Below are 13,095 nucleotides of genomic sequence, written 5' to 3' on the forward strand. Positions count from 1 at the left end.
TAGTTTCTATCAGATTAGATGGAACCAACTACCTAAATTGGACCACACAATTTATCCCTATGCTACATAGCCACGATCTATTGAGTATTGTGGATGGCTCTGAGTTGTGTCCCTTACAGTTTGTCGCTGATGATGAAGGCAAACAAACTTATGTCATTAACACTAATTACTTGTTGTGGCAGAAAAAGGACCAATTCATTTTGGCATGGATAAATGTCACCCTCACAAAGAAGATTATGTCCACTGTTTATGGACAAAATACATCTTTTCAAGTCTGGACCACCTTGACAAATAGATTTGCACCTCACTTCCGCTCTAGAATTTCCCACCTTAAACGATAACTCCAAACCTTAAACCAAGGCAACAAGTCATGCAATGACTATCTCATTACTGGCAAAAACTGGTCTGACCTGCTTGCATCTATGGGGAAACCTATTGATGAAGAAGATCTAATTTCTTATATTGTTGGGGGTTTCAATCCAGCATACCATCCTTTCATCACTTCACTAAGCTTTGCCACCCGTGAGTCCTCCATCACCTTCAATGATTTTCAAACTAAACTGCTCGACTATGAGCAATTGCTTGAAACACAACAGACATTTGTCCCACCAGATAACACCCAAATAGTCTGATTCTCTCAAAAATATAAACCATCTTACAACAACAAAAGGCCCAAGCACTATTCTACTAGCAAACTTCCCAATGGACGATGATAGTTTACTGCTCCACATTCTACTGCACAAACAACAAGTAAAGGTTTTACCAATAGTCCATTCTTTTCTACCACTCACTCTCCTTGTCAAATTTGTGGTAGAACAAATCACCAAGCACTCGACTGTTCTCATCGAATGGACTACTCATATCAAGGGAGACACCCCCCTTCTCAATTGGTTGCTAGCTGCACATACCCAAGTTACACAGGAGGATGAACAACCTTGGTTCCTTGATAGTGGTGCTAATAATAATGTCACCTCTACATTAGAGAATCTCACCACACAATTGCAACCATACCAAGGCCCTGCTCAAGTAACTATTGGCAATGGTGGAGGTTTGCTTATAAATCACATTGTCCTAAAACTTCCTTTAATTTATTATCAATTCAACACCTATGTCAAGATAATAATTGCTATTTTATGCTCATTGCCTCCTCTATTGTTGTGAATGATCTGCAGACCAACAAAATACTCATCCAAGGTCCGAGTGAAGCAAGCTTATATCTCGTTTATCTTCAGCACCTACAAACCAATAAGAAGAAGCACAATTCAGCTCTCAACTCCTCCTTTACTGCTTTCTTAGGAATTACAACACTTGTTCAAACTTGACATCCAAGATTAGGCCATCCCTCAGAGTCTATCATACTACAGCTCACTCATGATTCACTCATCATTGTATCTGGTTCACACAAGCTAAACCATGTTTGTAACTTTTGTCAAATGGCTAAAAGCCACAACTCCCTTTCCTCAATTCCTCCCATTAGTCCAGTCACCCACTTGAACTTATTCACTCTAATGTGTGGACCTCTCATGTAATGTCAATCAGTGGTTGTAAATATTATGTTATTTTTATTGATGATTTCTCTTGGTTTTCATGGTTGTTCCTCTTAAACAAAAATCAGAGGTTGCCTTATGTTTCATCAAATTTAATTGCTTGGTTGAGAACCTCTTCTCCTATAAAATCAAACAACTTCAAATAGATAATGGAGGAGAATACGTCTCTCATGCATTTAAATCCTTTTTAGATACACAGGGCATCTTACATGGACTCACATGCCCACATACCTCTGAGCAAAATGGAATATTCGAAAGAAAGCATCGCCACCTAACAGATACTAGTCTCACTCTCCTAGCTCAGTCTAATCTATCTTCTAAACATTAGGTTGATGCCTTCTTGATAGCTACATACCTTGTTAATCGCATGCTCACCTATCTTTTTCAAAAGTAGCCTGACTATTCCCTCCTCAAAACCTTTGGATGTGCCTGTTTTCCACTCTTGCGGCCTTACTCTACTAAAAAACTATCCTATAGAAGCAAGAAATGCATCTTTCTTGGCTATGTTGCAAGTCAAAAAAGATACAGATGTTTTGATGTTCAAACTGGTCGGATATACATCTCCCGCAATGTAGTTTTTTATGAGAACAACTTTCATGCTGCCATCCTGTAGACTAACTCTTCTCCTGATGCCAACAGTCCAGTTGCCATCATCCCTACTACACTGATTGTCACCTTGCCTGTTACCACTCAAATCTTGGAGGACACTTTATTGGACTCTGTTGCTCCCATCACAACAGGTATGATTTCCTCTTCAACACCCTCAGATAATCCTATTTTATCCTCTTCTACTAATATTGTTTCTGCAGCTACATCTCTCAACGAGACACACCATACACTAGACTCACCTTCCACAACCACCAACCCCTCTTCTCCCTTTCCCTTTCAATCTACACAGTCTATAGACTCACTCTCAAATTCCTCCACTTCCCTTCCTCTAGACAGATAATTACCTGAGCTCAAATCAACTCCCTTAAACCAAAGCAATTTCCTGACTACCATCTTTATTACTCCTCCAAACATCCTATCTCAACCTTATCCTCCATTATTCTTCCCTCTAAACCACGCACTTACCAACAGGCAACTAAGGATCCCAATTGGCAGGTAGCCATGCAACATGAGTTCTCTGCTCATATTGAAAATAAGACTTGGACCTTGTGTCCCCGACCTCCTAATAAGCACATCATTCGAAACAAATGGATCTTTAAATTAAAACAAAGGGCAAATGGCACCATTGAAAGATATAAAGCCAGGCTAGTTGCCAAAGGCTTTGATCAAGAACATGGAGTTGACTTTCATGAGACCTTCAATCCTATTATAAAACTTGCTACAATCAGACTTGTGCTTGCTTTGGCAGTTCATCACAACTGGGTGGTACAACAACTTGATATATCTAATGTCTTCTTACATGGCTATCTTGAAGAAGTATACAGGGAACAACCCAAAGGGTTTGAGGATAGTCGATTTCCCACTCATGTTTGTCTGATACACAAGTCCCTTTATGGTTTGAAGCAAACACCATGAGTTTAGTTCCAGCTTCTCTTTTAATGCCTCCATGAACTTGGCTTCATTGGTTCGAATGTTGACACTTCTCTTTTCTACCTACATCGATTTTCTATCACCATTATCATTCTCTTATATGTTGATGATATTTTGGTTGTTAGTAATTCCTCTGATGCAATTTCAGCTCATGATCGGTGCTAAACCAGTCGCAATACCATGTACCTCTGGTGGAAAACTATCCAAACATACTGGTGTTCCATTCCCTGGTCCATCATAATATAGACACATAGTTAGGGCCTTACAATATTGCACGTTGACTCGACTTGACATTGCTTACAGTGTCAATTAATTGTGTAAATTTCTTCACTACTCGACTTCAGCCCATCTCACAACAGCCAAGCGGGTACTTCGCTATATCAAGGGCACACTTGAATATGGACCACATTACAACAAAGATTCTCTAGCTCTTCATGGCTTCTATGACTTGGATTGGGCTGGGAGCCTTGATGATCACAAATCAACTACATGGTATTGCATTTTCTTGGGTTTCTGCCTCATTTCTTGGATGGCAAAGAAGCAGCCAGTGATTGCAAGGTCCAGTACTAAGGTGAAATATAGATCTATGGCTTATACTGTCACTGAACTCTACTGGGTTCGAATGCTCTTCAAAAAGCTTGGTTTTTCTCTTCACTCCTCTCCATGTATGTGGGTTGACAACCTTGGTGCACTCCCCTCCAACCCTATATTTCATGCAAGGAAATAACATAAGAAGGTCGATTATCACTTTATACGAGAGAAGATTTTCAATCGAGATATCCTTACACGGTACATCTCCACCACTTTACAACCTTCGAACATCTTCACAAAAGGCTTGACTTCATCTAGATTTTGCTTACTATGTGATAAGCCCATGGTTCGACCACTCACCATCAGCTTGCAGGGGACAGTTAACCAAAAGGTTCAAACTCTAAAGTCCAAGTCTATCCAAAACACTAAACCTGAAGATAAAGCTGATAACTTTCACAACAGCTCATTTGTAGACTTTTGAATTCTATATATATCATTGTAATCCAAGATAATATCTATCTTGTTGTTGTATATTTGAAAAACATCAATCTTGTAAGTGCTATTTATACATATGAAAAGTCTCATCTAGTATCGCTTTGAACCATATCATTCATATATTTAACTCTCGGTATGGTCTCTCACGTCATTAAAGCTAAAGAGCAAGAGATGCTATATGGCCCCCAATAGACGGTGGGAGTAGGCCGACAGGGGTGGGGGAGGAGAAGACAGTGTTCCGAATGGACTTTTTATTTTACACATAGAGAGAGAGAGGAATACAAAAAACATGATCAACTGCATGTGGATCTATTCTCTATTTTGCTTAAATGCAAACGTGACAACTCCTCATTCGCAGAAGTAAAAATAGGTATGACACCCAATCAGCTCTAAGCATCTCCCAAAATTTTATTCATGGGTCAATACAAGGATATACACTCCCTTATAATGTAATAGAATTTGATTTGTGAAAAGAAATTATAAATATAAATTTTACAAATTAAATCGTGCCACATTAATAATGTAAATAATATATATTTTTACGTTTAGTCATAAATAAAATGACTCAAAGTGTATATCTCAATTCAAAAAAATGAGATGAGAGATAAATTGAAATGATTTGTAAATAATAGTGATATTTGTAAATTAAAATTTATAAATAATAGTGAGATAAGTTGAGATGATCTCTTAATCTAAACCGACTCAAAATCTAACAATTATTTTTTTATAAAATCTAAGTTATCAATTATTTGACATACGAAAATAATATAAAGTCAATTTATCACTTTGAATTAGAAGTGTTGTCTAATAGTCTATACCATTAGCCAAGATCTAATCCACGAGTCAGAAATTATTAATTTAAAAATAATCATGTAATTTAAAAAAAAAAAAAAAAAAAAGGCATTGATTACTCTCTTTCACGGAGGCAAAAATTAAAAAAAAAAAAAAGGAAAATAAATGAAGAAAAAATAATTAATTAAAAACAGAGCAAAGATAAGGTCACACAGGGCTCAATGATTCGACTCATCACATCTCATATGTGGTTAAAAAGTTGACCAGAGATGAGGTCCCACCACCATATGCCGCTTCGAAAAGCGTTTGTTCAAAGGGTTTTGAGGACAGAGAGAGTGTGAAAGATATGCGAAAATCTCTGTTGCCTCTGCTTGACTCTGTGTGTGTTTGTGGGTCTCTGAACAAAGTCCAAAAACACCAACGTAACCGCTCGCTGCAGGCGCGACGTATGGAGATCCCTCTCTCCTCTTCAAATGGCATCTCTGCCAACACACGCTCCTTGTGCGCAGACCCTTTAGTGGGGTTCAATCAGAGCTTGTAAATTTTTCATTTTTTCGTGTTTTTGTTTTCCACGAGATCCATCGTTGCTGTCCATGGCTGAATCCTTTTTCCTGTTCTGTGTGCTGGTCCTCTGCGCATGCGCACCCTTATTATCGTCCGCAGAGCGCAGTGCCGAAACCATGGCGGAAGTCCAAGCCTTGACGTCTTTCAAACTCAATGTGCATGACCCACTTGGAGCACTCTCCAGCTGGGATTCTTCCACTCCTGCTGCTCCCTGCGACTGGCGCGGAGTCGGCTGCGAGAACAACAGAGTTACGGAGCTCCGCCTGCCTCGCCTCCAACTTGGTGGCCGACTCAGCGACCGCCTTGCTGACCTGCGCATGTTGCAGAAGCTGAGCCTACGGTCCAACTCCTTCAACGGGACCATACCTTCTTCTCTCTCCAAATGCACGCTCCTCCGCTCTGTGTTCTTGCAGTACAACTCGCTCTCCGGAAAGCTCCCGCCTGAGATCGGCAACCTCACCGGCCTCCGAATCCTCAATCTAGCGCAGAATCACCTCTCCGGTGATATCTCCGGCGATCTCCCTCCGGCACTCAAGTACCTTGATCTCTCCTCAAATGCCTTTTCCGGCGAGATTCCAAGGAGCGTCTCGAACCTAACTGAGCTCCAGCTCATTAACCTCTCGTACAACCAGTTTGGAGGAGAGATTCCGGCGAGCTTCGGAGAGCTCCAACAGCTTCAGTACCTCTGGCTCGATCACAATCTCTTGGAAGGAACTCTTCCCTCAGCAATAGCCAATTGCTCGTCGCTTGTGCACCTAAGCGCCGAAGGCAATTCGCTTGGAGGTGTCGTTCCCGCTGCACTGGGAGCTCTTCCAAAGCTTCAGGTGCTCACGCTCTCGCAGAACAATCTCTCCGGTTCGGTCCCTACGTCGATGATCTGCAACGTCTCGGTCTATGCCCCGTCCCTTCGATTTGTTCAGCTGGGATTCAATGCGTTCACGGATATGGTGAGGCCCGAGACGTCAACGTGTTTCAGTGTTCTACAGGTTCTGAATATTCAACACAATCGGATTCACGGTGTGTTTCCCTCGGTGTTAACACTTATATCCACCTTAAAAACAGTTGATCTTTCCGACAATTTGTTCTCTGGTGTGCTTCCCGCTGAGATTGGAAACCTGGTGAGGTTGGAGGAGTTAAACTTGGCGAACAACTCGTTTAGTGGTGTGATTCCAATGGAGATCAAGAAATGTAGGTCATTAAGCATTCTTGATTTCGAGGGAAACCACTTTGCGGGAGAGATTCCCGAATTTTTAGGCGATATCAACGGTTTGAAGGTGTTATCCCTCGGAGGAAATTCGTTTATGGGTTCAGTTCCGGCGAGTTTTCGCAATCTTTTGGTGCTCGAGACTTTGAACCTGAGAGCTAACAGATTGAATGGAACTCTGCTGGAGGAGCTAATGGGATTAAGCAATTTGACCACACTGGACCTCAGTGGTAATGGTTTTTCCGGTGAAATTCCTACGAGCATTGGTAATCTGAGTCGGTTAATGGTATTGAATCTGAGTGATAATGGGTTTTTCGGGAGGGTTCCGCCGAGCATGGGAAATCTTTTCAGGTTGACGAGTCTGGATTTGAGCAAACAGAATCTCTCTGGGGAGCTACCCTTTGAGCTTTCGGGTTTGCCAAATCTGCAAGTGATTGCTCTGCAGCAGAACTCCTTTTCAGGGGATGTTCCTGAAGGTTTTAGTAGTTTGATGGGTTTGCGCTATTTGAACCTAAGTTCCAATGCCTTTTCCAGTCACATTTCGGGAAATTACGGTTTTCTTCGGTCACTGGTGGTGCTGTCATTGTCGAATAATCATGTTTCCGGACCTATTCCACCGGAGCTCGGTAACTGCACTGATATGGAGGTTCTCGAGCTCCGGTCAAACTCTCTAATGGGCCACATTCCTGTGGATCTGTCTCGACTTTCGCATTTGGAAGTGCTTGATTTGGGTGGAAACAATCTGACAGGTGACATCCCAGAGGAGATTTCCAAGTGCTCGTCTTTGACAGCTTTATTACTGGACTCGAATCATCTTTCTGGTGGCATTCCGGTTTCATTATCCCAGCTATCAAATTTGAGAAAATTGGACCTTTCTAGTAACAACCTAAGTGGGGTAATTCCACCTAATCTTACAATGATTTCCACCTTGGTAAGCTTCAATGTGTCGAGTAATAACCTCCAAGGCGAGATCCCTGCAACGCTGGGTACTCGATTCAATGACCCATCAGCCTTTTCAGGTAATCAGAACTTATGCGGGAAGCCAATGGATCGAAATTGTCAGGGGATGACTGATGGGGATAGGAAGAGGAGGCTGATTTTGTTAATTGTTGTTGCTGCAAGTGGGGCTTGCCTACTGGCATTGTGTTGCTGTTTCTACATTTTCAGCCTCTTGAGGTGGCGGAAGCGGCTCAAAGAAGGGGCATCTGGGGAGAAGAAACGAAGTCCAGGGAGGGCTAGCTCGGGGGCAAGCGGAGGCCGCGGAAGTAGCACCGATAACGGTGGCGTGGGCCGAAGCTGGTGATGTTCAATAACAAGATCACACTAGCAGAGACAATTGAGGCAACCAGGCAGTTCGACGAAGAGAACGTACTAAGCAGGACAAGATATGGGTTGGTTTTCAAAGCAAGCTACAACGATGGAATGGTGCTATCCATCCGCAGACTCCCAGATGGTTCTCTCGACGAGAACATGTTCAGAAAAGAAGCAGAATCGCTAGGCAAAGTGAAGCACCGAAACTTGACTGTCCTGCGCGGATATTATGCCGGTGCACCCGATTTGAGGCTCCTTGCCTACGACTACATGCCCAATGGAAACCTCGCGAGTTTGCTCCAAGAAGCATCCCACCAAGACGGCCATGTCCTCAATTGGCCAATGCGCCACCTCATTGCGCTCGGGATCGCCCGCGGCTTGGCCTTCCTACACAGTTCCTCCATGGTGCATGGCGATGTCAAGCCTCAAAGCGTTCTTTTCGACGCCGATTTCGAAGCCCATTTGTCTGATTTCGGTCTGGACCGCCTCACAGTGGCAACCCCAGCCGAAGCCTCCACATCAACCACTTCGATCGGCACAATAGGCTATATATCGCCAGAAGCAGTCCTAACAGGGGAAGCCACAAAAGAATCAGATGTCTACAGCTTCGGTATTGTCCTGCTCGAGCTTTTGACCGGGAAGAGACCCGTGATGTTCACGCAGCAGGACGAAGACATTGTCAAGTGGGTGAAGAAACAATTGCAAAAGGGTCAAATTACAGAGTTGCTAGAGCCGGGCTTGCTGGAGCTCGACCCCGAATCATCAGAATGGGAAGAGTTCTTGCTTGGCGTCAAAGTCGGGTTGCTCTGCACAGCACCGGACCCCCTCGACCGACCAACCATGTCCGACATCGTCTTCATGCTGGAGGGTTGCCGGGTCGGGCCCGATATTCCTTCATCCGCCGATCCAACCTCACAACATTCTCCGGCATAAGCCGAGACCCTTTCTATTTTCGGAACCTTGACCATTTTTGTTTTTTGCCCAGTAGCTGAATTTTTAGATTCTCTCTGATTTCTTTTTTATTTTTATTTTTTTTCTCGATTTGAAAGAATAGATTGCTATCAACGTAAGTTACGCTCTTTTTCTTTTTATTTTAGCCATTGCTTGTCTGCATGCTAATTGAATCAATTGATGCCGGCCTGCGTAGCATCAGCAAGGTGGGTCCACCAAAGCTTAAATATTTTCTTCAATGGAGCCCACTGCTTTCCCGCCAAAAGGCCCAGTGCGGACTTTTTCTGTACGGGAAGTCACGTGGCTTTTTCTTGGGTGAAGGCGAAGGGATCTCGGTTATTGTAGCGAGTAAAAAATGTAGCCGTTAGTGGTGGGCGGGGTCCCGAGGTTATACACCCTGGCAAAAAGACTGTCGTTACCCCCAAGACGACAGGTCGGTTCAGTTGTTTTAATTAGGATGCAGGGGGGAGTAGGAAGAAGAAGACGACGTTAACAGGTCCCAGTTCCGTAAAGCTGTTCAAAGAGGTCACCAAACTTTTCTTTTCTTTTGTGGGGACCCCTAAATCCTAATTTCGTTTCTTTTAATAGAAATGAAAATTTATCATTGTTTCTGTTTTTGTCCAAGTTTACACTGTACTGACGCTAGTACAAAGATGTTCTAAAAAGCTTGTTTGAAAATAGATTTTATTTTAAAATTTTCGTCATATTCCATCTTATTTATTTTTTAAATATAATTTAAATACAAATATTTTAAAATTAATCATTACAAATTTTTTAAATTAATCATTACAATTTTTTTAAATTTTTAAACAAAAAATAAAAAATAATTAAAATTTTCAAATCTACAAACAAAAATTATATTATAAAATCTTCTAACAATATTTTAACTTTATAATATTTTAATTTTAATTTTTTTCTCATTTTTCAAAATTAAAAAAATATTTCATTCAAACTATTTTACTATTATTCTTAAAATATTTTATTTTGTTGGAACTGGGAAGAACTAGGCATGGTGAACTCTTAGAGCATTCTCATCCGTCCCTATAAAATTTCCTAAATTTTAACTAAAATATATCATTCCTAAAATTTTATCTTAAATTTTACTAATCTTTTTAAAATCTCTTACATCTCATTCTCTATACTTTCTCTATTCTATTAAAATAATCTTGTTATATTCTTTCTTTATTATTTTTTTTTTCTTTTACTTTCATTTGCAATCTTAATTAAACACGAAGCTTATTTTTTTATACCAGTACGAGAATAGTTTTGAAATTATTACAATTTTACAAATAATAAATATTCACATTTTCCAACAGTATTTTATTTGTGAAGGATAAATAAAAAACAAGATTTGCAATAATATTTTATTTGTAACGGATAAATATTCTGTCAGATCTAACGGCGCTCGAAATGATCTAAGGTTTAGGAACACTCGAAGGAAATGAATAGATAAATATGTTTTTTTTCACATGTTAAGAACAATTACACACTTGATACACTACAAATTCATTCTCAATAATTGAAATACAAAATTGAAAAGAGGTAAAATACATTCATAATATTTTATCAATTCAACGTATAAGTACTATTATTTAGGGGTGGGCAGCGGGGCCCCGCCCCCGTTGCCCCGCCCCGCCTCCGTTAAGCGGGGCGGATCACCCCGCCCGTCAGATGCAACATCCGGGGCAACATCCGGGGGCGGGGGCTGGGGTTTCAAAGATTGAAAATCCTAAATTAATTTAGGGGTTTAATCTTTAAAATTGCTATGCACTAGGGGTTTAAAAAATTAATTTAAGGGTTTAAAAACAGAATTTCATGTTCCCTACCAAATTGAACAAAAAAAAAAAAAAAGAATGCACTAGGGTATTTCGAAATTCAATATAATGAATTAAGATGAAATATATATATATTTATATATATATATATATATATATATATATGAAATTATGAATGTCAAGTGGTACTTTTTTTTATTCTACTTTTTTTTTTTTATGTTCATTATAATTTATATAGTTGCTATGCTTATGCCTTATAGTCTTTCAAGTTATAAATATATATATATATATATATATATATATATATTATGAATGTCAAATTCATTTGAACACAAAAGAGAATTTGCATAAACATGTTGTTTTAGTAAAAAGAAAGCATTTAGGGTGACAAGACAAAACCCTCAACAAATTTGGAACATTCATACTAACACAATAATTATGGTGCATGCCCATTATCGATATGGACATCCATCCTTTTGTAAAGCGACTATAATCATTATTATCCATTCATATCAATATCTCATCCCTTGTTTTGAGTTGATTTCTAGACGTTTCATTTTTATTGTATTGTATTTAATTTCTTTATTTAATTTAATATGCTCGGATGTGATCATTTTTCTTAATATGTTGGTTCAAATTTGTTTGTTTTGAGTTCGGAGAAATAATTAAAATAGTACAATAAAAAATAACTAAAACCACTACAAGTCTTTTTATAACTTGAATAATTAATGTGTCTTTTTAATGCCTAAAATTTATGACTTTAAATTTTTTACAATTGTTTGATGAATTATATGGTCTAATTTTTTATTCTACTTTTTTTTTTATGTTCATTATATATTTGCTATGTTTTCTATAATTTCAGATTTGTTGTTTGCTTGAGTTCATGGATATGCCAGCAGATTCTAGTGCGAGCTCTCCTTTCCAGGCCGAGGGCACCCCTACCCCTACCCCTACACCTACACCTACACCTACCCCTCCTACTCAAACCCCTACCCCTAGCCCTACGACACCTTGCCCCGCCCCCAAGCCCAGCAAGAAACCTGCTTCAATAGTTTGGAGTCATTTCACCAAACTAGAGGGTGGTGACTCAAGTAACCCTCAAGCCAAGTGTAACTATTGTGAGAAAATTTATGGATGTCACTATAGGAAATATGGCACCTCACAATTAAAGGTGCACTTAGAAGAGCAATGCAAAAAAAAGTCCAATATTAAGATCATTACAAGAAAAAAGCCAATCTAGGCTAGAAATTGGACTTGAAAAAATGGCGGATGGGACTAGTGGGGGTGCAACTTTGAGGGGGTATACTAAGTATGATCCCGATGAGTGTACAAGACACCTAGCTCGTATGGTCATAATGGACAAGCTACCTTTTCAAATTGTTGATGGGAAAGGGTTCCAAGCGTATTCTCGCTACTTGGAACTAAGGTTTAATATTCCTTCTCGCCACACGGTGGCAAAGGATGTAAAAAAACATTATTACATTGAAAAGGAGAAGTTGAGGGGTCAATTGGCGGATCAATTTGTTTGTCTCACCACTGACACTTGGACATCGATCCAAAATTTTAATTATATGTCTTTGACTGTGCATTTTATTGATTGTCATTGGACATTGCAAAAGAAAATTATAAAATTTTGTAAAATCACCGATCATAAGGGTGAGACAATTGGAAAGGCCTTGGAGGCCGTAATAAAGGAGTGGGGGTTGACCCGAGTGGTTACAGTCACAGTCGATAATGCCTCGTCTAACGATGTTGCATTGGGACATCTAAAGACCTATCTTAGAGAGGCAAATAAGACACTCATGGGTGGTGAGTGTCTGCATGTGAGATGTGCGGCACATATTCTGAATCTGATTGTCACTGATGGTTTGAGAGATCTTCATGACTCGATTGCTCGGGTTAGGACTGCTGTGAGATGGGTGAGATCTTCTCCTTCGAGGTTGAACAAATTCAAGGTTGCTGCGAGATCTGCGGGCCTAACATCTAAGAGGGGCCTTTGTACTGATATGCCTACACGATGAAACTCAACATTTCTGATGTTGGAGGCGGCCCAAGAATATAAGCTGGCATTTACATTATTGGGTGACGAAGACATCCAATATGTTAAATATTTTAATGATCACGGGGGATTGGGGAAACCCATAGAGAATGATTGAGAAATTGTAACTAATTTTGTAGAGTTTTTGAGACTTTTTTACGATGTCACCACGAGACTATATGGAACTTTGTACCCTACATCCAATGTTGTATGTCAGCAAATATGTAGGGTAAAAGAAGAATTAGATGACATGGTCGCGGGTGGTCACATTAGGATGCGAGAGATGTCATTGATTATGAGGACAAAGTACGACAAGTATTGGGGAGATTTAACGAAGGCTAATATTTT

At 40.0% G+C, this 13,095-nt stretch overlaps 1 protein-coding gene across 1 annotated transcript; it reads left to right on the forward strand.

Moving 5' to 3' along the window:
* Positions 1-5,209: 5,209 nt before the first annotated feature.
* Positions 5,210-9,074, forward strand: LOC121260594 (probable LRR receptor-like serine/threonine-protein kinase At4g36180). The gene is given in 2 exon segments (XM_041162538.1): positions 5,210-7,954; positions 7,957-9,074. Coding segments are annotated over 2 exon segments (3,417 nt in total). The 5' UTR covers positions 5,210-5,497; the 3' UTR covers positions 8,917-9,074.
* The last annotated feature ends 4,021 nt before the right edge of the window (positions 9,075-13,095 follow it).

This window comes from Juglans microcarpa x Juglans regia, chromosome 4D (assembly GCF_004785595.1).
Source record: "Juglans microcarpa x Juglans regia isolate MS1-56 chromosome 4D, Jm3101_v1.0, whole genome shotgun sequence".
NCBI classification, from domain to species: Eukaryota; Viridiplantae; Streptophyta; class Magnoliopsida; order Fagales; family Juglandaceae; genus Juglans; species Juglans microcarpa x Juglans regia.